Source organism: Muntiacus reevesi, chromosome 15, assembly GCF_963930625.1.
Source record: "Muntiacus reevesi chromosome 15, mMunRee1.1, whole genome shotgun sequence".
Lineage (NCBI taxonomy): Eukaryota > Metazoa > Chordata > Mammalia > Artiodactyla > Cervidae > Muntiacus > Muntiacus reevesi.
In genome coordinates, this window is record NC_089263.1 from 53745566 (window position 1) to 53769781 (window position 24216).

A 24216-nucleotide genomic window follows, 5' to 3' on the forward strand; every position below is an offset into this window, starting at 1 on the left:
CAAATCTCAGTAGCTTTACCCAGTAGTACTTAATTTTTCATTTGTTCAGCAATTCAGTGTGAGCACTTGGCAGGGAACCTTCCAGGGAATGACATAGGGATCCGGGCTCTTCCTGCCTCCAGCGCCATCTTCAGGTGGCCTCCAGGACCCCCGTGGAAGGAGAGAGAGCGTTGAGAAGAAGCAGCGCTGGCTTCCGAGGGACTTTGGAACAGAAGTGACGCATGGCAGTCACTGGTGGTTTGGCTGATGAAGTCCCCTGGGTGGACAGCAGCTTATGCCAGCAGCAAGCCTGTACTGTGGCAGGGAGCATGGCTCTTTAGGAAACGTGCCCCTCATGCAGTCGTGAGTAATAGTATCCCCCCCCAACACACACACAGACACACAGAGACACACAGAGACACAAACACACACAGACACACACACAGATACACACACAGACACAAACACACACAGACACACACACAGATACACACAGACACATACAGACACATAGACACATACAGACACACAGAGACACCCAGACACACACAGACACACACACAGACAGACACACACACACACACAAACACACAAACAGCAGATTATCTAAAGTTCAGAGAGTACTGGTTGAAGTTTAAGGTCCTAAATGGTCTTAAAAAATCAAGGAGAATTATCATCATCTCTTCTGGATACAATTAGGGCCAACCTTTCGTCAAAATTTGAAGTAGGCATCGTCTCGCTTCGATTTCTTCTTTCTTTTACATCCTTCTAATGCCTTCCTCTGCAGACGCTGCTGAAAACCTCCGTTTGGGCTCTGCATCCCCACCCCCTCCGTTCTGAATTATATCCCTGTTCCTGTATTATATCCCTCCCTTCTCTTAAGTACCGCTGATGCCCAGTATTAAGAGGTGAAGCTGATAGGAGTCATTTATACTAATGTGTAGTTGACTGACAGCTCTTTTTCTCTGGGAAATAATTGCATTTTTAAAAGAACATGTTTGAAAAAGCTTTGCTTTGGGCTTGTCAGACACTCGGTTCAGTGACTGCATTAGAAAGAAGTGAGCTGTGAAACTTAAACACAAATGTAAAAGAAATGGGAAAAAAAATGAACACCGCCCTTGGTGCCTGGATTCTATGCACGTCCATCTCCGTGTGCAGAGAGGAATGCAGTGTAGTGATGACGTGCTAATCACCTCGGTACAGACCCCTATTTTGCCACTTGCTGTGTGACTGTAGACAGGTTACCTAACCTCTCTGTGCCCTATGCTCGGTTATTGCAGAAATTTCTGCCATACCTCAGGGGTTGTGTGTTCCCAGCCAGACAGATCAGGTGGATTAGTTTGCCCTTCAGCAGGGAGTCAGATCATCTCCAGAGAAATGACATAATTTAAGAACAGGGCGTAATAGTTGTTTGTGTTTGTAACGAAGCGGTAAATATGAACATTCAAGTGGGAGATTTTCTATCAGCCCTGAGTGGTCAAGATGGTGCCTGGAATTAAAACATTTAGCATAGGCCTCAACCGCTTCAGTGGTTTCCAGCATTAAGGATTGATTTCAGCCTTAGAATCAGTTTGCAGGGTGACCTGATACAGTGAAGGCAGAGGGAGATATATATATATATATATATACACACACACATATACATATTTACATACATACTCATAATATATAATATACATATACACATGGATGCTCAGTCACTTCAGTCGTGTCCAACTGTCCGTGACCCCATGGACCGCGGCCCGCCAGGTATATGTATTTTGGGGAGGGGGGCCTACGTTTGTTTCTATTATGGTTTCAGACAGAAGTGATTTCCAGTGAACCAAAGTGCTAACTTATAATGGGATGCTCATACCGTACATGTGTGCTTGTCCTTGCTGCAAGAGTGTGTATCTCTTTTGTTTTGCATCCACAAGGAGGGGTGAGTCAGGATGGAAGAAAAAACGGGGGGTGACTAAATTGACCTGGGATTAGAATCTATTATTGTACTTGTTGTGGTTAAATAGAGTCTTCTGGGTTTATTTGTTTAAGGAAGTGGCTTACTTCATTATTTACTTGATTGTCCCAGAATAGCAAGAGTCAGTGCCTGTGTGTTGGAAAGTGCAGCTAAAGCTTTTCTACCTCTGCAAGCATGTGAGTTTATGTTACCTTGGAAGCCTTCTAGGCGGGCTAATTATACTGGGGGTGGATCACTGTTTGTTGCACCTCTTCCTTTGTTTTAGAGCAGGTTAATCTATATCTGTTCTGCCAACAGGGAGTTTCCCTGTGGGAAGACTTCAGGTGGATGTATTACTGTATGCCTTTTCCTCACGTGGGGAACTTTGATGCCAGTATGTGTGGATTACAAGGCATTATTGGCAGGACTAAATAAAACATCCTGGGGGCTGGGGTTTTCTGGGAGAGAGAAGAAGCTATAGGAAATCTGGCCTGATACCATCTGGCTGAGTCTTTGGGGCTAATTGGGGGTGTGAGTCGGAGAAGGCAATGGCACCCCACTCCAGTACTCTTGCCTGGAAAATCCCATGGATGGAGGAGCCTGGTAGGCTGTGGTCCATGGGGTCGCTAAGAGTCAGGCACGACTGGGCGACTTCACTTACACTTTTCACTTTCATGCATTGGAGAAGGAAATGGCAACCCACTCCAGTGTTCTTGCCTGGAGAATCCCAGGGACGGGGGAGCCTAGTGGGCTGCCATCTATGGGGTCACATAGATTCGAACACAACTGAAGCGACTTAGCAGCAGTAGCCGCAGCAGGGGGTGTGAGTGGAACTTTGGGTGGACTTTCTGCAGACAGAGGCGGGGCTGGGTCAGGACAGCCTCTGGGAAACAGCGCCCCAGTCAGTTCTGATAAAGTTCAGCCTCCTCAGGCCTTTCCCATCTCGGTCACAAAGGGGTCCAGCAAGCTGACATCAGCAACTCCAGGCTGTAAGAGGAGGCACTGCTCAGCACCTGGGTGGAGGAATGGACCTGGGGGTGGGGGGTTGCTGGCGCTGTTTCCCAGGGAGCCCGTTTCTGCAGGGCTGGATGAAGATGGAGGCTGTTGGAGGCTGTGAGGTGCAAAGCACTCCTCACAAAGAGGAGCTGCTCAGGAACAAGGAATAGGGAATGCAAATGCACTAAATACTTTCATTATTGGGAGCTTTGCAGCTGCCGCTGACCTTCTGTCTTTTTGTTCGAGAGTAGGTTGGGTTTTAGAACTTTTTACTGACAGATAACATACCTGAAAGTGGACTTAACGCATTTTCCCACACCTTGCATACCCGGTTCACCAGCACGAGATCAAGCGACGAAATATTACTGGCCCCAGAAGGCTGCCTGCACCCCCTTCTGGTTGCCCCAGCCTCCCTGGCTGTACTGAGCCCTTGCTGTATACTGGGCCCTCTTCCACATGTTTACATAGACCGTCTCGCTCCATTTTCTGAACAAGCCTCAGAGGTAGCGACTAAGATTGTGCCCGTATCACATGTAGAACACATAGACACAGCAAGTTAAGAACCTCACCCAAGACCACACCACTAGCAAGTGGTAGACCCAAATTTAGAGGTGGTGAGAGGTCCACCTCCTCTGGGCGGAGATGGAAGACCCTTGGAGGTACTATAGTTTGCATACCAAGAAAAGAGAATGAGCAAGTGTAATTGTTCATTTAGTACTCTGATGAATAAACCATAAATGCATCTGCAGATGGAGGTCTAGACATTTCTGATGCTTGCACATGTGGGAGTGTGTTCACCCCATGTTCACTCAGTACACTTGGTTGTGAGCACCTCTTGACCAACTCTGAGCACTTCTCTCAGTTGGAGACGCACTTCTCTGGCCCAGTCCTCTCATTTACAGATGAGGAAGAGGGTCTGGCCCTCTCGTTACACAGAGAAGAGGTGACTCACGGAAGGTCACACATTCAGTGAGGGTCAGAACTGGGACTCAGACGCGAGGGTGTGGACTCCTTGTATAGATCTCTTTCCTTTCTCCCCTGCAACACCCCTGCTTATCAGCTTCTCCGTGAACACATTTCACAGACACTCACCATTGAGCTGAATAGTGCAGAGCGTCTCTTGGGTCACAGGCTGGGGTCCCCAGCTGCCTGCCCACATCCCCCCTCCAGCCTTGGAATCAAGGCTGAACACTTAATAGACTCTGCTGTCCACCTACTCTCTGTGCCCAGTGAGCTGCTGCTGAGAGCCAGCATCTTCTGTGCCCAGTGGGAGGCCCACCCCTTTTCTGACCATCTCTGAGACCAAGTAATTCCCTTCTCTCATTTAGGCTCTCACCCGACACGCGGTGAGAACCGGCAACCCTCCATCTCTCCCAGCCAGAGCGTCTCTCAGTTGTTTGTATGATGCAGAACCAGGTCCCTGAAGCTCATGCGTTCTCTGAACCCTTAGTTGGCGGGGGAAGACAAGAAATCCATACTGCCTGCTCTCTTCCGAGAGCTTCCTCCAGCTCAATGTGTTGGTGCCCTGGGATTATGTGCCTTCCTTCTTGCCCCAGTGTTATTGGGCACCTGCTGTGTATAAGTGGCAATTTCCAGAGATAAATAAGACAGATGTGAACGCTTTAGATGAGGCCATTTATCAGATAATCCTCTTGGATGCACACTTTATCACATGCAGTTCCAAGAGCAAGGCCTCTGCCTTCCTGGGTTTCAGTCTAATAGCAGCTGGCTGATTTAGGACTTCGGTTGAAAGTGACCAAGACCCAGCCTGGACTGGCATGAGCAAGTGATGGGAAGTGATTGGCTCCTGATCTGGGAGGTCTGGGGCCAGCTGTAGGCATGACTGGATCCAGGGGTCAGTGGGCAGCAACAGGATAGGCCCAGCTCTTTTCCATGCTGGTTCCCTTCCCAGCCAGTTTTGCTCTACACAGGAATCCCGGAAAGTCATGGCCTGCATCTTTCATACTTTTAGGTTCAGCAGAAAGAAAGCTTCCCCTCAAATTCCTGGGACTGACTCTCATTGGATCATTTACCTGTCTCTGAACCAACCATGTAGCCCTAGGGAGGGACCAGCCCCACGCTCATCAAACGGCCAAGAACAGGGAAAAGGTACTCCCTGGAGGAGAACAAGTGTTGCAGGATGCTAAGCAGGCCAAAACAAGGACATCAACTCCGTTGTCCGCCCCAGGACTCTGAGTTCCCAACTCTGATATAATCTAGCTCTCTCTGAGTCAAGCACACCTGCGTTTGGGCCAGGCATGTCTGTCCTCTTGATCACAGGGTGAGTGGCCCCAAGCCTTCCTGACCCGTGCCACCTCCATATCATCACCTGCCTATCCTCATGGCATCTCACAGCCCTCTCATCATTCTAGCCAGAAACCAAAGGTGCGTCCTTCCTGCCCACCCTTGGTCCTCCATCCTGCTGCTTAGGCAGCCACAATATTCGTGCACCTGTCCCTTCCTCTCCATCCTCGAGTTACTCCAGCAGCTTCTGCCTGAGGTCCCTGCTCCTCACCCCCATCTCCCCACCACTCCAAATGATGTTTCTAAAACAGGCATCAGCAAACTGTGGTCCAAGAGCCAAATCTAGTTCCCACCTGTTTGTGGATGGGAACGCTAAAACTGGTTCCCACATTTTGAAATGCCTGAGAGAAATGTGTAAGAGTAATCATTTGTGATACTCGAACATTATGTGAGATTCAAATTTCACTGAGCATCAAGTTTTATCGACACATAGCCACGCCCGTCTTTTGATGTGTGTGTATATGGCCGCTTTCATTGCTACCAAAGCAGAGATGAGTTATTTGTGAGACTACATGGCCCCCAAAGCCTGAAATACTCACTATCTGGCCCTTCATAGAATTAAGTTTCCAATTGTTGGGTTAAAATATTCTAATCCTGTCATCCCTGTGCTCAGAAGCCTTCTAGTGCTCGCTGGTGTCACGGGGACGCAGCTGATTGCCACCCTTGCACTCAGAGCTTCTCCTGATGGTCACCTCCCTCACTTCCTGGGTCCTGACTGCACAGAATTCCATGACTCAGAGGCTCCCTCCTTCCTGCCTCAGCATCCAGTTCATTCCTTTGCCTAGAAAGCTCGTCTCTCCTTCCTGGGAGAGTCCAGGAAATCTTTGGAGCCCAGCTCTCTCATCTGCCTCTTCTTCCCTGAGTCATCTTTTCTGAGTTGGAGGTAATTGTTCCCTCTTCTGCATCCCACTAAAGCTCAGTCCCTGAGGCGTTTTTCTTGGTACAGTCGCCATCCAAACTGCACACGTTGCTCCTCCCCGCTAGATTGCAGACACTGCTGGGTTTATCTGTCCTCCCTTGCGGCTCCCGGCACAAACTCTCCCAGTAGATGGTACCCACTCAGTACTTGTCAGAAGGAGTGGAAGTCAGAGTCTGGTCTGGAATCAGCTTCTGTCTGAGGGACACACCTGCTGGTTGTATAGGAACACATGCGTTGGAATGTGCAGCTTGCCAAAGAAAAATAGGAAACTATTATAAGACAGAATGAATAGGGATTGGTTAACTTAATGAGATGTTAAGCAGGGGATGGGGGGGACGCAGAGGTTTCTGGCATGTTCCTAGGCACCCAGTTTGGGTAGAGAGGGTCCCGTGAGGGAGGAAGACCTGTGCTTAACAGCATCTGGACTGGTAAACCCACTATGCGTAAGAGGCAGAGAGTGGGCATGTCTTAGTTATGGGAGGCAGAGAGAGGCAGGCATCAGTGTTCAGTGGGCAAAGACTGCGGCCACCATTTTAATGTGCTTCCTTCCCTAAACAAACATCTCTCAACTACTGGCATTTGGGACTGTATGATTTTTTTTTCTAAGATTCTTTTTTTCTGATGTGGATGATTTGTAAAGTCTTTATTGAGCTTGTTACAGTATTGCTTCTGTTTTATGTTTTGGTTTTTTGACCGAGAGTCTATGGGATCTTGGCTCCCCAACCAAGGATCGAACCTGCACCCCCTATACTGGAAGGTGAAGTCTTAACCACTGGATCACCAGGGGAGCTCCAGGGGTGCACAGTGCTTGGTTATGGGAGCTGTTCTGTGCATCGTGGGATGACTAGCAGCATGCCTGGCCTCTATACTCTAGATGCCTGTAGCACCCCTGCCCCCAGCATGCCAACAAAAGGCATCCTCAGAGCTCGCCTGGGCAGAGGGACACAGCCATTCCCAGTTGAGAAACACTTTCCCAGGGACCGCTTCTCATGTTTTCTGTGGTGAAAGACTTGTTTCTTTATTTTTACCAATACTCTTGAATATGCTACAGAAGTGTGTTTGTAAAATACTGGAAAAATGAATCACTCAGTAAATGATCACAAATTTGTTTGTCACAACATCAAATCTCTTGCAAGTGATTCATGGTTTATTTGTTTCTTCGCACTCTTGTTCTCCTCCTGTAGTGGACTGCTAACAAAGAGTTTGCAGACCACACTTTAGCACAGCTCTAGACCTGGGAGGAGGTTTAAGAACCTTCACTCTCTGCTCGAGTAGAAGTGAAGGATGGTTGCCGCTGAATGGGTATCACTTTCACACTGTGGCAAAGTAAAAAAGTCATGCGTGGAATCATCGTTAGGTTGGGAATGGTCTGTGGAGTGCCCTTGGGGAGGGGTCTGCAGTGCTGGGCGGGCATGTAGAGGGAGGCGATGGAGGCTGGTGGGAAAGTGAGACTCCTTTCCCGCCTTAGTGATCAGCGTCTCTCCTGCCACATGCAGCGTGTCCCACATGGAGGGGATGAGACCCGGAGGAACTGCGCTGAGGAGTGGTTGGGTCAGACATCTCATTAGGGACCTCTTGCTCTCCTCTTCCTAAGGGGGAAACCGAAGCCACTCTGTCAAAATGACATTTAGTGGCAGAACTGAGGCCAGAACTGAGCTTTCTGGACTCAGTCCAGTGACCACTGTCGATTCCGTTTTGAAAATTGATTAGTTTTTGGCCGTGCTGGGTCTCCGTTGCTGCACGGGCGTCCTCCAGTTGTGACAAGCGGGGACTGCGCTCTAGTTGTGGTGTGCAGACTTCTCATCGCGCTGGCTTCTCTTGTCACCGAGCACAGGCTCCAGACACATAGGCTCAGTAGTTGTGACTCACAAGCTTAGTTGCTCTGTGGCACGTGAGATCTTCCCGGACCAGGGATCGAACCCGTGTCCCCTGCGTTGGCAGGTGGATTCTTTACCGCCGGACCACCAGGGAAGTCCCTCATTATCTGATTCTTGACTGTCTCACAAATCTTAATTTTGTTGCTATTTGTGAAGGGGGAGCACGGGCCTGAATTTCAGTGAACTCATGTGGTTCATTTTATAGTTTGTTCTGTGCTCCGATGACTCTCCTGTTCATAACAGGCTAATAACCTCCTCAAACCTCACAGTGCTTCATGGAAACTAAGGAGCCGAGTAATTTTCCACAAACTCACAAAGGAAGGCCAAGAATAAAATTCAGACCCTAGTGACTCTTCATTGGAAATGTTTTTGACAGAACCTAAGGATGAGAGCAAGCATAGAACTTAGAAAGAATTAGGCAGACTTTTCTGATCTTCTGCGATCTTAGGAAAGAGAGGTTGTGTGTCTAAATTACAACCGTCTGTCACTCAGCGACTGTTTAGTTAAGCATCTACGATGTGCAACACCCTGGGGATCCAGCAATCTGCCAGCCTCCTCCTTTGTGCTTGTCACCTTGCTTCACCCTGTTAGTTGAGCTCCAGTGGCTCAGTGGTCTCATTAGAGCTGTAAGTGTTGACAAGGCCACTGAGGGACTGCCTGGGATTCGTACAAAAGGAGAAGCTGTTGTGTCCTTTTCAAGGGGGTCTCGGTGGGCCTTGCTGAATGTAACTGATGCCCTCAGCCTCTGTTCGTACTCAGTCCTGACCGGAGGCTTCTTGCCTTGAGGCTGCTTGGGGGACCAGCATGGATTAAGTCTGGGAAGAGAGGCAGTTTTATAAGCCAAGGAGAAGGATGGCCAAACAGGAAGCCTCTCGAGTGAGGGCTGGAGAGACAGGGCGGGGCCTCGGAGCGCTGCAGCAGGGTGACTCTGGCCCACAGCTGTGGGCTATCAAGCCAGTGGTGACAGCAGCCTTCAGGTCCCTCTGCCAGGCTGGCCCCTTGGTGTCCTGGGTTGGCCTCATAGAGGACAGGAACGGCTCCTCATTCTCTCTCAGTCCCAATTTGCCAAGATCCAGTGTATCAGTCAAGGTTCACCAGAGAAGGAAAGTCAATAGGAGATACACACACCCTATGTCTGTATGCATTATGCTAAGTCTCTCTAGTCGTGTCTGACTCTTGGAGACCCCATGGACTGTAGCCCGCCAGGCTCCTCTGTCCATGGGCTTTGCCAGGCAAGAATATTTCCCAGGGACTTCAGCTGGGGTGGGTTACCACTTCCTACTCCAGGGAATCTTCCCGACTCAGGGATCAAACCCGTACCTCTTTCATCTCCTGCGTTGGCAGGTGGGTTCTTTACCACTAGGGCCACCTGGAAGCCCCTGTATCTGTATATGTGTGTACATATCCATAAAGAGATTTTTTTCAAGGAATTAGTTCCTATGATTATAGGGCCTGGCAAGTCTGAAAACTGAGGGGCAGGCTGGCAGGCTGAAAAAAACTCTCAGGAGCTGATGCTGTAGTCTTTTTCTTTTAAATTAATTTTTATTGGAGTCCAGTTGCTTTACAGTGTCGACTTAGTTTGTCATTGATCAGTCACTCAGCTGCGTCTGACTCTTTACGACCTCGTGGACTGTAGCCCGCCAGGCTCCTCTGTCCATGGGGTTCTCCCGGCAAGAATAGTGGAGTGGGTTGCCGTTTCCTTCTCCAGGGGGTCTTCCTGGATCAGGGGTCGAATCTGCATCTCCCACATTGATAGGCAGATTTTTTACCACTGGGCCACCAGGAAGCCCTGCTTAAGCTTCTACTATACAGCAAAGTGAGTCAGTGACATATACATATATCCCCCTGTTTTTTAATTTTCTTCCCATTTAGGTCACAACAGAGCATCAAGTAGAGTCTCCTGTACTGTACAGAATTTCTCCTTTTTCTCTTCCAGGAAACTTCAGTTTTTGCTCTTAAGGCCTTCAACTGATTGCACAAGGCCCACCTACATTATTAACAGTGATCTCCTTTACTTAAAGTCAACCAATGATATTTGTTAATGCACATCTACAAAATAGCAAATAGATGGAGAAACAGTGGAAAGAGTGGCAGACTTTATCTTTTGGGTTTCCAAAATCACTTTAGATGGTGACTGCAGCCATGAAATTAAAAGATGCTTACTCCTTGGGAGAAAAGTTATGACTAACCTAGACAGCATATTAAAAAACAGAGACAGTGATTGGCCTCCAACTAATAAAATAATATTAAAAAAAAAAAAAAAAAAAAAAAAACAGAGACGTTACTTTGCCAACAAAGGTCCGTCTAATCAAGGCTATGGTTTTTCCAGTAGTCATGTATGGATATGAGAGTTGGACTATAAAGAAAGCTGAGTGCCAAAGAAATGATGCTTTTGAACTGTGGTGTTGGAGAAGACTCTTGAGAGTCCCTTGGACTGCAAGGAGATTCAACCAGTCCATCCTAAAGGAAATTAGTACTGAATATTCATTGGAATGACTGATGTTGAAGCTGAAAGTCTAATACTTTGGCCACCTGATGGGAAGAAATGACTCATTTGAAAAGACCCTGATGCTAGGAAAGATTGAAGGCAGGAGGAGAAAGGGACAACAGAGGATGAGATGTTGGATGGCATCACTGACTCAATGGGCATGAGTTTGAGTAAACTCTAGGAGTTGGTGATGGACAGGGAGGTCTGGCATGCTGCAGTCCTTGGGGTCGCAAGGAGTCAGACACGACTGAGCGACTTAACTGAACTGAACTGATCTACAAAATACCTCCACAGCAACCCCTAAGATTTATGCTTAATTAAATGATTAGATATATTGCCTAGCCAGGTTGGCACATAAAATTAACCATCACCTCTATCATATAGCCTGGCCCTGATCTCAGGACTGGAGTGTGTCAGAGGTGAAAGGAGAAGCCATTCCAACCTTCCTCCAAGTCCTGTCCTGGCTCGGGGGTAGCCTGAACTACTCGCTCTTGGCAAATCATTCACCCTCCCTTAGCTTTGTCCTTGGGAGAGGAGGCAGTCCTGAGCCCAGGCACCTGCTTCGGCATCTATCTTTCCCCAAGGATTTGCTTGAGCCTGTCCAGATGACCCTAGTGATAAAGAACCCGCCTGCCAATGCAGGAGATATAAGAGATGTGGGTTTGATCCCTGGGTTGGGAAGATCCGCTGGAGAAGGGAATGGCAACCCACTCCAGTATTCTTGCCTGGAAAATCCCAAGGACAGAGGAGCCTGGCTGGCTATAGTCCATGGGGTCGCAAAGAGTCAGACATGACTGAAGTGATTTAGCACTTCTAGGAAGGGGACGTACTGAATGTCTATGTTGGAAATGGTGGAAGTCTTTCCTGGCACATAGGCAGGGGTTAACTTGAGCTCTCTTGACTAGCTGATAATGAGTTTTTACTAAAGGGCACTTAACTTCTAACGAACAGAGTAGCCATAAAATTTATCATCAAACTGGTACACTTGGGAGAGTGAAGGGGACATATTAATCATTTTGGGTAGCTGGTGTAAATAAGATGGTTTGGGAGCATATAAAAGACTGAATAACAACCATTATTATATTGTTCTTAAGAACCCATTAATGCAGAGTGGTCTTCTATGTTCTGTAGATAAAGGTTAATCAAGTCAACAAATAAACACAATTATAGCGTTGAGCTGTGTCCCCCTAAAGAGGTATCAAAGTCCTAGCCCCTGGCATCTGTGAAAGTGTTGGTCACTCAGTCATGTCCTACTCTTTGAGACCCCATGAACTGTAGCCTGCCAGGCTCCTCTGTCCATGGGATTTCCCAGGCAAGAATACTAGAGTGGGTAGCCATTCCCTTCTCCAGGGGATCTTCCCGACCCAGGGATCAAACTCTAGTCTCCTGCATTGCAGGTGAATTCTTTACCATCTGAGCCACCAGGGAAGCCCAGCGTTGTGACTGGGATCTTATTAGGAAATAGGGCCTTTTACAGATGCAATTAGTCAAGATGAGGTCATCCTGGAATAGGGGGCAGGCCCTAAATCCAATGACTGGTCCCTGACAAGAAGGCCATGTGAAAACACAGAAACACCCAGAGGAGAAGCTATATGATGACGAAGCAGAGACTGGAGTGATGTGTCTATAAGTCAAGGAACTCCGGGGGTTGCTGGCTGTCACTGGAAGCCAGAAGAGAGTCAGAAACGCATTCTCCCTGAGTCTCTGGAAGGAACCAACCCGTCCACACCTTGGTTTTTCCCATTTCCAGCCTTCAGAAACACAGAGGTATAAATTGCTGTCATTTTAGGGCACCTGACATGTGGTACTTTGATGCATCAACCCTAGGAAACAAATCTGGGTACATCCTATGTGCCAGGATCTTGTGGAAGTGCCAGGGGTATATCAGGGACCTCCAGCCAATGTGGCCCAATCCCTTGAGGGCTCACGATGTAGAGCCTTGTCCTTGGGACTTGCGCAGACTGCTGGTTTCTATATATTCAGCCAGACAATAATTGTTTCTGCATATTGATCAGACAACATGCTATTTTTGTTTTATACATGAAAGAAGTCTTGCTTAGAAAAGTTATGCCTATGAAAAAGTTGTCTTTTTCATAAACTTAATAGCACTAATGTGGTGCCTCCTGGTGAATGGTTCAGAGTTGTGTTGCTGTGTAATGGACAGGAGTCTTGATGACTGATCCCCTTCAGATATTTTATTGGCCTTTCTGTAAAATGCTCTTGTTGGATTCAGTTGGATTGAGTTGGAAATCAGGACAAGCAGTAGAGAGGCTGGCCCTCGCTGATCATGTCTTGACCATCTGGATCATTACTCTGGCTGGTGGGCCAAGTATTGTGGCTTTTAGTTGGGCTTCTTGGACTAGCTATTGCAGAGGACATGAGTCAAAGTTCTGTTGTCCTGTATGGCTTGGCCAGTATCTGTTTGTATGTTCAGGCTCTTGTCCTGCTGCTGCTAACCAGTGGTGATGCTGAGGAAAGCTCTTGACCTGTGTGGAATTCCATGTTCTCTCTTCCCTTGAAAATGGGAGGTTAAGCTATTGTCAATGGGCAGGACAAGGATGCCCAGCATCATGGCAGGGAGAGAGGTGGAGATGGCAAGGATGGCTTAGAAAATGTTTCTCGGGTGATTTCGGTAAGCCCAGGTCCCCTCCTGAGTGGAGAACAGCTGGGTCACGTGGCATCTGGAACTTCTTCCAGCCATAAAATTCCACAGTGCTTTCTCCTGGAGAGAACAATACTTCCACTGGACCTTCCAATCATATTTTTAGTTTTCGTGGTGCTTAATCTCTTTCAGAATGTACTGAAATGAGAGAGCGGATTTTAGACTCATTTTCATGCTGGTTAAGCCAATGATTTAATCTAATTATTTTTACTCCTGTTTGGGACATGGGAGTGATGCTATAAAACCTATACATTTCAACTGTTGTCCTTGAAAAATATGCAATTCTTTGCAACATTATTTTAAACCATAGAATTTGGGGGAATCATGACTTTTTTTTTTTTTTTTTTTTTTTTTGCATTTGGTTTCTGGCACATGGGTGATTTCTAAAACACAGAAGTTGGGATGATAGAAATTTGAAGCTCTTTCAGTTACTCCCCAGACCGCCCGTCTAGCTTTCATAGTTTCAGAATAAACGTCAGGGCTTAGAATATGGGGTTATTTTTAACCAGGATAGAAAGCGAAGAGAGAATGGCATGTTTTGAGGCATTTTTTTTTCCTTTTGAAAAATTCAATTCACAGTTTCTATTCCCTAAAGGGAATACGCTAATTAGGAGGTTTAAGAAAGATCAACATCTAATGGAAGCACATCTTTGTCCAACACGCTCCATCAGGGAAGGATCATGGCTCAGCATCCAGGCAGCAGTTTGGAAAGCCAGGAACTGGGGAAGGAGACGAGCTAGCCACACCATCTCCTGGTCATCCTTCCAGGTCGAGCCCATCCTAGCAGCTCCTGGTGCTCTGTGATGACCTAGAGGGATGCGATGGGGAGGGGATGGGGGAAGGCTGAAGAGGGAGGGGATACCACATCCATGGAGCTGATTCACTTCATCACACGGCAGAAACCAACACAACATGCTAAAGCAATTATCCTCTGGTCAAAAAAAGAGAAACTTGACATGGTCATCACTCTCTCCACAGGCTTGCTGCCCTTCCCACCTCCCCCAGGTCGGTAACCCCTGGCTTCCTCATGCCTCACCATCACAGCAAGCGTTACTGTCTCTCAATCGTATGTTGACTTGTCCAATTCCTGCCAGACCCTTAAGAGCCCATCCTCAAGGCTCAGCGCCTAGCCTGGTGCCTGACGCATAGTCAACTCTCAAGAAGCCTGTATTGACTTGTACTCATTCAGAATCAGGATGTTTGCTATCCGGCTAACCAGTTACTTTCTGAGTAGCTTTGACTTTCTCCAGAAGACCCATTGCCCTCCAAGGTGAGGCGCTGCCAGGCCTGAGGATGCTCGTAGATGCATCAGGACCTCATCTGCCTGCTCCCAGAGAGTCCACCGCCTGCCAGGTGGAGGCTCAGCAAATACTTGTTAAACAAATTCATACATTTTGCAGCTAGCAGCAATGTCAGCCAAAGTACAGAGCTTTGAAAGGGCAACATGAATTCAGGGTTTCTGAAATATAATGACATCACCCATCTAACTGTGTGTGTCAACAAAAAAGGTCAGCTGTGCCCTAGGGTCTGGTTTATGTTAGAGAACTTGGTAGCTTTTGGTGGGGAGGGGATGACAGATGTCCCCTGTGGCCTTATGGTTTTCCCTCCAATGTTTGCAGGTCTGCTAAGTTGCTTCAGTTCAGTTCAGTCACTCAGTCGTGTCCGACTCTTTGTGACCCCACAAATCGCAACACACCAGGCCTCCCTGTCCATCACCAACTCCCAGAGTTCACTCAAACTCATGTCCATCGAGTCTGTGATGCCATCCAGCCATCTCATCCTCTGTCGTCCCCTTCTTGTCCTGCCCCCAATCCCTCCCGTTGCTTCAGTAATGTTCAATTCTTTGCAACCCTGTGAACTGTAGCTTGCCAGCCTCCTCTGTCCTTGGGATTCTCCAGACAAGAATACTGGAGTGGGTTGCCATGCCCTCTTCCAGGGGCTCTTCCTGACCCAGAGATTGAACCTGAGCCTCTTTTGTCTCCTGTTTGTCAGGCAGGTGCCACCTGGGAAGACTGGGTAAAGCCCTAGCGTTTAGGAAGGCAACTGACAGGAAAGACCTCTTGCCCTAGTCCCCCGCCCCCACCCCCTGCACACAGTCGAGGTGGGGGGGGTGTCCCAAACCAAGAGTGATGGAGAAACCAATGATGGGCACTGAGGTCCACGGGAAAGAATTCTAAGAGAGGGGTTGGGAGTGGCTGCTGAGTCGCTGGCAGCTCCTCCACCCCCACCCCGCAGTGTGGACAGTGCTGGAATCATCTTTGGTGTTCTGAGCTCCGCTCCACCTGCAGACACGTCTCTTCCCCCTCCCCACACCCACCACCCCCAGATTTCTGCGGCTTAAAGGCTTAGGCGTGACCTCAAAAGCCGCTTGTGTGTGCCCTGTTGATTCCTCCCTTCTCCCTGGTGTGGATTTGATCAGGTAAGGCAGGCGCAGCCCCTCTCGACATGCAGACATCCTGCCCTTGAATGTGGTCAGGGGCTCGTGATCCCAGCAAGCCTGAGAGAGAAGAAGAAGGTTTTCTCAGGAAGCCTGGACTAAACTGCACCTGCATTCAGATCCTACTGTGGCCGATCTAATCATGCTCACCCTTTACCCCACTAAGCTGGCTTCGTCTTCTCTTTGGTTTTCACAAGCCGAGGCTTGTCCTCTGGATCAGCGGGGACCGACCTGGTGTGGAGGGAGGAGTCTGTCCATCAGTGATCCTCAGAGTGATGGCCACCTAGCTGGGCTAAGTGCCGTGCATACATTATCTATATCACTTAATCCTTACTGCAGCCTGGCAGGCAGGGTCTGTAGCATCCCCATTAGAGATGAGGTCACAGCCAGGAGGTGTTCAACAACTCCCCAAGGTCATACAGGTAACAAAGGACAGAGGCACTTCCTGAAACCTGCAAGTTATCTGCTTCTGGAGACAAAGCCCTGAGCAGCTGCATAGGCTGCCTGCAGTTGAAAACTGTTGCTGTTGATGACAAAGGTGGGAGGGATGGAGCTCCTGCTATTAATACATTGCTCTGTGGCCTCTACACTTCCCCCCTGCCCCATATGCCGGTTTCTAGAGGATTTGATTCTTGAATTGGAGAGTGGACGGGTCCCAGTTACCAGCTGCCAACGGGGGAGGGCAGGGTGACCATTTCTCTGCTTGTAGCCTTTGATATCCATGCCAGGGCAGACCGCACACAGTAACAATGACTATTTCACCCCCTCATGTGGTAGCAGATTGCCACAGGAGAAACGGGAAGGACAGAGAGGTTAAATGACCCGCCCAGGGTCCCTCAAGCTGATGGGTAGTTGAATCAGGACCCGAGTCAAGTCTCCATGTCCCGGTACTGCGTGATTTCCATCCGCGTTAGAGGGAGCCCTTAACCCTCATGAGAGTCTCCATGCTAAATCCCGGCTTATGTGGTCCCTGAACAGATCATCCCCCTGCTGAGTCTTATTTGGAATACAGGGACATTTGTGGCTGTGGCGCCTGCCTCACGGGCTCAGGGTGTGTCCAGAAGACTTGGGTAGGTACAGAGGGCAATGGGTCATGAGCCGCTCGTGGCTCTGCCGGTTACTCTGTCTCTGCTGGCAGAACTCAGGCCATGATGGCCTTCGCTCCCATCCACAGCCCTCCAGCATATGCATGGGGTCACAGAGCAAGCTGCTGCAGCTGAACCAGTAGAAGCCATTTCCTACCAAGGACAAAGTCATTTATAACCCACATCCCCCTCCCAACTGGAGCCCAGACGATATGTCCTTATAGTAGAAAGGCAGCCTTACTTGTTTCTAATTCTCAAAGAGTGCCTAGGATTGGATAAATCACCAGCTCACAAATCATTGGTTTGGAGAATCAAAAATGGACTCAAATTTTCATGGCAGAAATGTCTGTTTGATCTGCCCTTATATCCCAGACAGTTCCATTTCTCCTGGAAACAAGATCCTGGACGCAAGAATGCCAACTTATTCCCTCTATAATTCTCCATCTCTGAGCCGAGCCTTGAAGCAGACTCCTGCCCTTGAACTGACAGCAGCAATTCTATTAAAGAAGTTTGATTACAGGGGGGAAAAGTGAAAGAATCTATATTTCATTAAATGCTGCTTGTTTTAAAGTGGGAACATTTTCTGAATGTCTGGGGGAGCTAATAATGTTTTCTAGGTCTTATTGGGAGACTTAAAAAGCAGAATTTTTAAATCTGTTTTAAAGGAAAACCCATCACTTTTAGAGCCAAATTATATTCACGGAGTAGGGACTTTTATCCTGGAAGTTTATAATAAGCATTTGGGGCTTCCTAGGTAGCTCAGTGGGTAAAGAATCCGCCTGCAATGCAGGAGACACAGGTTCGATCCCTGGGTTGGGAAGATCCCCTGGAGAAGGAAATGGCAACATACTCTAGTATTCTTGCCTGGAGAATTCCATGGACAGAGGAACCTGGTGGGCTACAGTCCATGGGGTCACAAAGAGTTGGACATGACCGAGCAACTGAGCATGCACTTATAAGCATTTATTGAGTGCCCACTCCGAACCAGAAGAGGTGTCATTCTAGGTGTTTAAGAGTTTTGCAAGAGTAATGAAAGCAGTCTAACAGGATGAGATGGTGTACGTTGTCATTTTTGTTAATATGTGAAAGTCACTCAGTTGTGTCTGACTCTTTGCGACCCCGTGGATTACACAGTCCATGAAATTCTCCAGGCCAGAATACTGAAATGGGTAGCCTATCCCTTCTCCAGCAGATCTTCCCAACCCAGGAATTGAACCAGGGTCTCCTGCATTACAGGTGAATTCTTTACCAACTGAACTTTGAGGGAGGCCCTTTTTGTTAATATAGGGTTGACCAAAAAGTTCATTTGGGTTTTTCCAGAAACCCAGACATACCAGAAACACAGTATGGACACACCTGAATGAACTTTTTGGCCAACCAAATATTACAGCATTGTTTTTTCAGTTGACTGTTAAGGTCTATTGACAACCTACTGTGTGCCAGGACAGTGTGGGTCAATGCCCTCCAGAAGCTTCCAGGACAGCTGAATCAATGAGGACCAGTGATGAGGATATGGGGATGTGGCAGTGTCTGAAGGAGAACCTGCAGAAATGACATTGACAGCATACTCACCTGTTGGTCACCCACTGGGGGCGGTTGTTTTTCAGTCGCTAAGTCATGTCCAACTCTTTGTGATCCCACAGACTGAAGCATGCCAGGCTTCCCTGTCCTTCACTATCTCCCGGAGTTTGCTGAAACTCATGTCCATTGAGTTGATGATGCCATCCAACCATCTCATTCTCTGTTGTTCCCTTCTCCTCCTGCCTTCAATCTTTCCCAGCATCAGGGTCTTTTCCAATGAGTCAACTCTTTGCATCAGGTGGCCAAAGTATTGGAACTTTAGCTTCTACATCAGTCCCCCCAATGAATATTCGGGGTTGATTTCCTTTAGGATTGACTGGATGGTGAGAAACAGTTATTCCTCCATTACAGGTGAGCATTTTGAGGCCAAGAAGCAGATGAGTTGTTCAGACTACTTGGGCATGTCGGGAACAGTATCTGCATCCCGAGTGTTTGGTTCCCAAAGCAGAGGGTTCTCCACATCTCGGGGCTCACCCCAGTCCAGAATGCTGCAAGCCCAGAACGCATGGTGGTACCTACCCCACAGGGGCATTCTTGGGGCCAAAGAAAAGTGCATGACATGGTGCTCAGTGACCTGAGATGCTGCCTATACTAGTGGAAACGTACCTGGCATTGGGGTGGAGACAAGGGTGCTCCTAGCCCTCCCTCCTCCCTTGTTCCAGTTTGGCTTCAGCTCCCCTTCCAAGGCTGACCTGGAGCCTCGCCTCCCATGGACTGTTTTCCCTGCTCTGTGAGGCTCTGCTGAATGAGTGCTCAGCACAGGGCAGAGCTTCCTGGTCCCCACAGTGCCACCCCCTCCCTGACAATGTCACTTGACCTCCCTGGGTTCGCTGCTTCCCCACCTGGAGTGACAGATGCGTTGTGGGCGGGAGGAGAAGGAGAAGGCGGGAGAAGGGACTGACGGGTCCAGACCGGAAGGTCTTTGCAAGATGCTGCCTGTCCCCAAGTTCTGAAGCGACTCCAGCCTCATCTCTTTGTGGAGCTGCTTCTCAGCTCTGACTTGACAGTGGTGAGGGAAGAGGATTCTAGAATCCTGGGGTGAGGATGCTGGTTGGAAGCTCACCATGAACTTGAAACACTTTAAGGCATGTTATTAAAGTTAAGCTCACCATTTTACCGATGAAGAAACCGAGGCACAAGGAAGTTAAGGAACATGTCCCTGTTGATCCAGCCTGTAAATATTAGAGCTAAGAACTGAAATTTGCCATGTGAACTCAGAGCCCGCTCACAGCAAGACAACTGACTCCAGCCTCAGCAAGACTGTTGGTGGGGAATGTGTTTGTAACAGATCTGAGTGTGCGTTGAAGCCAGTTGGAAAGCTCTCTGCTAAGAATGTGATCAGAATCTTTTGACAGAATGAGGAACCATCCCCTGATTTTCCTTTTTGGCATCTTTCGATCTTTTTATGTTTTTTTTTTTTTGGTAACAACTCTGTGCCAAGTCGCTTCAGTTGTGTCCAACTCTTTGCGACCCCATGGACTGTAACCTGCCAGGCTCCTCTGTCCATGGAATTCTCTAGGTGAGATTATTGAAATAGGTTGTGATTTCCTTCAGGGGATCTTCCTGACCCAGGGATTGAACCTGTGTTTCTTCTGTCTCTTGCGTTGGCAGGCGGGTTCTTTACCACTAATGCCAACTGGGGTCACAACTTTATTGAGATATAATTCACATACTATATAGGTCATCTGTTTAAAACATAGAATTCAGTGACTCTTCATATTTAGAATTGTACAAGCATTGCTGCAAACAATTTTAGAAGATTTTCATCACCCCAGAAACACTGTGCCTCTTAGTTGTCATCCCCCAAACACCATACCCTCCAGCCTTAGGCAACCATTAGTCTATCTCCATCTTTATAGACTGGCCTCTTCTGGACATTTTATATTAATGAAATCATACAATAAGTAGTCTTGTGATTGACTTCTTACAATTCTTTCACTTAGCAAAATGTTCTCAAGCATCCTCCATGTTATAAGATGTATCAGTACTTCTTTTTATCACCAAATAATATTCCACTTGTATGGATGTATCACGCTTTATCCTTTCATCAGTTGGTAGATGTCTGGGTTGTTTCTGCACTTTGGTTATTACGATAATACCACTATGAACATACATGTACAGGTTTTGTGTGAATGTATGTTTCTGTTTCTCCTGAGAAGATATTTGGGAGTAAAATTGCAGGGTCAAACTCTCTGTTTAATCTTTTGAGGAACTGCTAGACTATTTTCCAAAGTGACTGCATTCCTACTACTAATGTATGAGGGTTCCAGCATCCTTGCCAACACTTGTTTTTATCTGTCTTTTTGTTTATAGCCATCCTAGTGGTTGTGATGTGTTTCATGCTCCCTTTTTTTAATTGCAAGGGATATACAAACCATGGTCAACTCTAAGGTACTAGAATATCTGGATAATCCATATCCAGCAATGTTTTCCTAAGAGCTCAGATCTGCCACAGACAGAGGAGAAATAGCCAGCCTCTCCCAGGTCCAACACCAGGGGCCTCCACAGTTCCATGGCCAAACCCTAGGGACACTCCTTGAGAACTAACACCTTACCCTGTCCTCTTGTCTTCCAGCGATTCACGAGTTCCCCGCAGACCTGTTCTCCAACAACGAGCGACAGCATGGGGCCGTTCTGCTGCACATTCTCGGGGTAAGTGGCCCTCTTGGGGTGGGACATCCCTCAACTTCCAACGGGGAAGCCTGTCTGCAGAGCACAATGTGTCGAGATCTCACCGTGTTCTTCTAAGAGCCCTCTGAGAACAGGTCATGGATGTGTTTCAACCACAAAGAAATGAAGTCTTAAGGATGTGAAGTGACTAGCTCAGTGTCACGCAGCGAGTGACCCCAGATCCAGGACAAAGATTCACGTCTTCTTGTGCCTCCTTTCCTGCTTTTTATAAAATGGGAGTGACAGCATTTCTTCCCCAGATGTGTAAATACAGGTGAACATGGGTCACATCCTTCAGACATAGCAGGGAATGGGATAATGCTCTCCAGGACCCCCCCACATTTTACCGTCCTGACATAAGTGCGGTTTGAGACTTTGGTGCCCTTCTTCTCAAACTTCCTCGGTATTAAAATGAGCCTGGTGAGCAGCGGCAGAGTTTGAGTAGCTGTTCAAAAAGGCATAGAGGGCTCAAACCTATATGATGGGTAATAGTTGCTCTTCTCTGCATGCAAACTACAGCCCACAGCCATTGCCCATATTTATCAATAAAGTTTTATTGGAACACAGCCATTCTCATTCATTTCTATATCATCTGTGACTGCTTTTCTGCTTCACTGGCCGACCTGAGTAGTTGTGACAAAGACTCCGGGATCCACAAAGCCAAAAAAGATTTTCTGTCTGTCTCTTTTTAGAAAAAGTTTGCCAGCCTCGTTTTCTGATGCAGGGAAATGAAAGCGCTCAGGGTTTAATTTTCTACTTTGGATCAACCACAGCAAATGTTCCTCCCGATGTGGTTCCCTGACCACTCAGCACCATCTGCTTCTATATTTAAACCCAACCAAGTATTCATCTTTGCAAGAGATAATTAAGCAAGGGAAAGCTGGGATTCTCACATAGATAGTAGCCACCTGAGAATAAGGGGTGAGTGAAGTTTTAATTAACAGAATAAACCATTAATGAAAATGAAGATTGTAGGCAAATTTCAAGTGACAGCCTTGTGTATTATTTCTCAAATGGAGTTACTATCTTTCTAGTTTCTCTGGCTTTCCCCTGCCCTCTCCGTTCACTGTTGGGATGTGGGTTTGACCGGTTAGTCCCACAGTCTAGCCCTCTGCCTCACCAATGTCTTGTCAAAGCCTTTTTTCCTGAACTCGAGAGGTCCTCGGGAATTTTGCAGGAACCCTTTTAGAGCAAGCACTACCCAGCTACATCTGGAGAACAAAATCCAGCCCACTTCCTGTTTTTATAAATAAAGTTTTATTGGTAGGCAACCACCCTCATGTCCATGGCTGCTCTTCTTCTGTAGCAGCAGAGTTATGGCAGGCAGTATGGTCCGTAAAGACTCATTAGACACTTTTAAGAAAAAGTTTGCCGAGCCCTTCTTTAGAGCAGGAGAAAACTTGAGCTTTGGAGCCAGGTTTTGTCTGTAGGACTAAGAAGCTTCTCAGCATTCCTGCCCTAGTGAAGGAAATAGTGGTGTCATCGTGGCCTCCTCTCTCTCCAGTGTTTCTGAGATGTCAGGGGAGCCAGAGGCTCTTTGCCTGGGAACTGCTGCAGAGGGGAATTTCTGAGGGTATGAATTTAAGTTGGGATCCTGAGATTTGTAGCAGTGTCTCCTGTCTCTCTCTCTCCTTCCTACACCCCCAGTATTTGTTTCTTTTTGCTTCCCCCCAAAAGATAATCAAATTCAGGGATAGCCGCACCTGGACTCCAGTACACATTTGCCTTGGATGCTGTGGTCACAATTGATAGATCTTCCACTTTATCTGTGGGCTTCCTTAATAGCTCAGTTGGTAAAGAATTTGCCTGCCAATGCAGGAGACACGAGAGACACGGGTTTGATCCTTGGGTCAGGAAGATCCCCTGGAGTAGGGAATGGCAACCTACTCCAGTATTCTTGCCTGGAAAATTCCATGGACAGAGGAGCCTGGAGGGCTACAGTCCATGGGGTCGCAAAGAGTCGGACACAACTGAGCGACTGAACGTGCATGCATGCAATTAATTGTAAAGTTGTTGGGATATCACACCATCTAAGCTGAAGCAGCCCAGCCTTTCCCTTTTTTGTGAATAGGGCATTCATGTCACTTTTTCTTTGAATTAAAAAATGGCTTCCACCAGTGTTCAACATGAAATCCCCTCTCCTTTCCACAGATTCTGATCTTGCCTCTCTCTCCAACCTCACATTAGTCATTTTCCACTTTACTTTCTATATGTTCTGCCTGCACCAATGTCCTTGCTGTTTCTCAAATGCATCAAACACATTCCTGCCTCAGGATGTTTGCATGTGCTGTTTCCCGGCCAATATAGATACTTTATTTGCCTATTTGTCCCCCACAAAGAGGCAGAGGCTTTTCCTGGCATCCTTGTCACCTATCCCTAATGGCTAGAATAGTACCTGTCATATAAGATGAGCTCAGTAAAGTCATGTTGGGTGGACAGGTCAGAGAGGAGTTCTGTAGATAACACCATCTAAAAACTACTGATTGTCTTGCTCTGTCATCAAACAGAAGAAACTGCGACGTGGAGACATGATTTATCCTCAGTCACAAGGCAAAAAATTCTCAGGATCAGCCCTATAATCTGGACTCTGGTCCATGAGTCTCCCAGTGTTCAGTGGCTCAGGTATTTTTAACCTGGACCAACATCAAGCAGCATCCTGGGAAATGCTGGGTCTCAAGTTGTCTGTTTTGGCAGGAGGCGGGCAATTGGTGACAGGAAATGATGCCTTCGCTAAAACTCGAAGAGGGGAAATCAGGATGATGATTAATTTAAATTCTTAAGATAGTGGTTTTAAATGCTTTCCTTCTTGGCCCTTGAGGTTTGGATCTTGCCTGTTGAGGGCCTACTTGTGTGTTGGAGAAAGAGGGTTGCTTGTTAAAGAAGAGAGGAAGGGACACAGGACCCTGTGGACTGACTTTTAGTACCCTCTGATGCTCAGCAGGTTATTCCTCCTGTCTGGGCCCCATCTGCCAGTGAGAGGATTGAGGAAGCGCATTCCAGTGGTGCTGGAATTTTCCTAACCCAAGCAGGCTGGTTTGGAGCGTGATGGATTCCTGGCCATGCCCATTGCTGGCGGGAGTCCTGGCTGATGCTATCTCCCTGTTTCCTTTGCAGGCTCTGTACATGTTCTACGCCTTGGCCATAGTATGTGATGACTTCTTTGTTCCATCTCTAGAGAAGATCTGCGAGGTGCGTGGGAAGGACTTAGGACCTTTGGCAAAGCCTGGGTGGGGGGCTGGGGGTGATGACAGTTGGTGTGTTAGTATCAGGCCAAGATGTGGG

At 47.6% G+C, this 24216-nt stretch overlaps 1 protein-coding gene across 1 annotated transcript in view; it reads left to right on the forward strand.

Annotated features, from left to right (window-relative positions):
- The window catches only part of SLC24A4 (solute carrier family 24 member 4), a 184085-nt gene that overhangs the window by 96047 nt on the left and 63822 nt on the right, over positions 1-24216 (forward strand). The window contains exons 3-4 of the mRNA XM_065906763.1: positions 20840-20916; positions 24049-24123. Of these exons, the coding sequence (XP_065762835.1) occupies positions 20840-20916; positions 24049-24123 (152 nt within the window). The remainder of the gene's footprint in view (positions 1-20839; positions 20917-24048; positions 24124-24216) is intronic.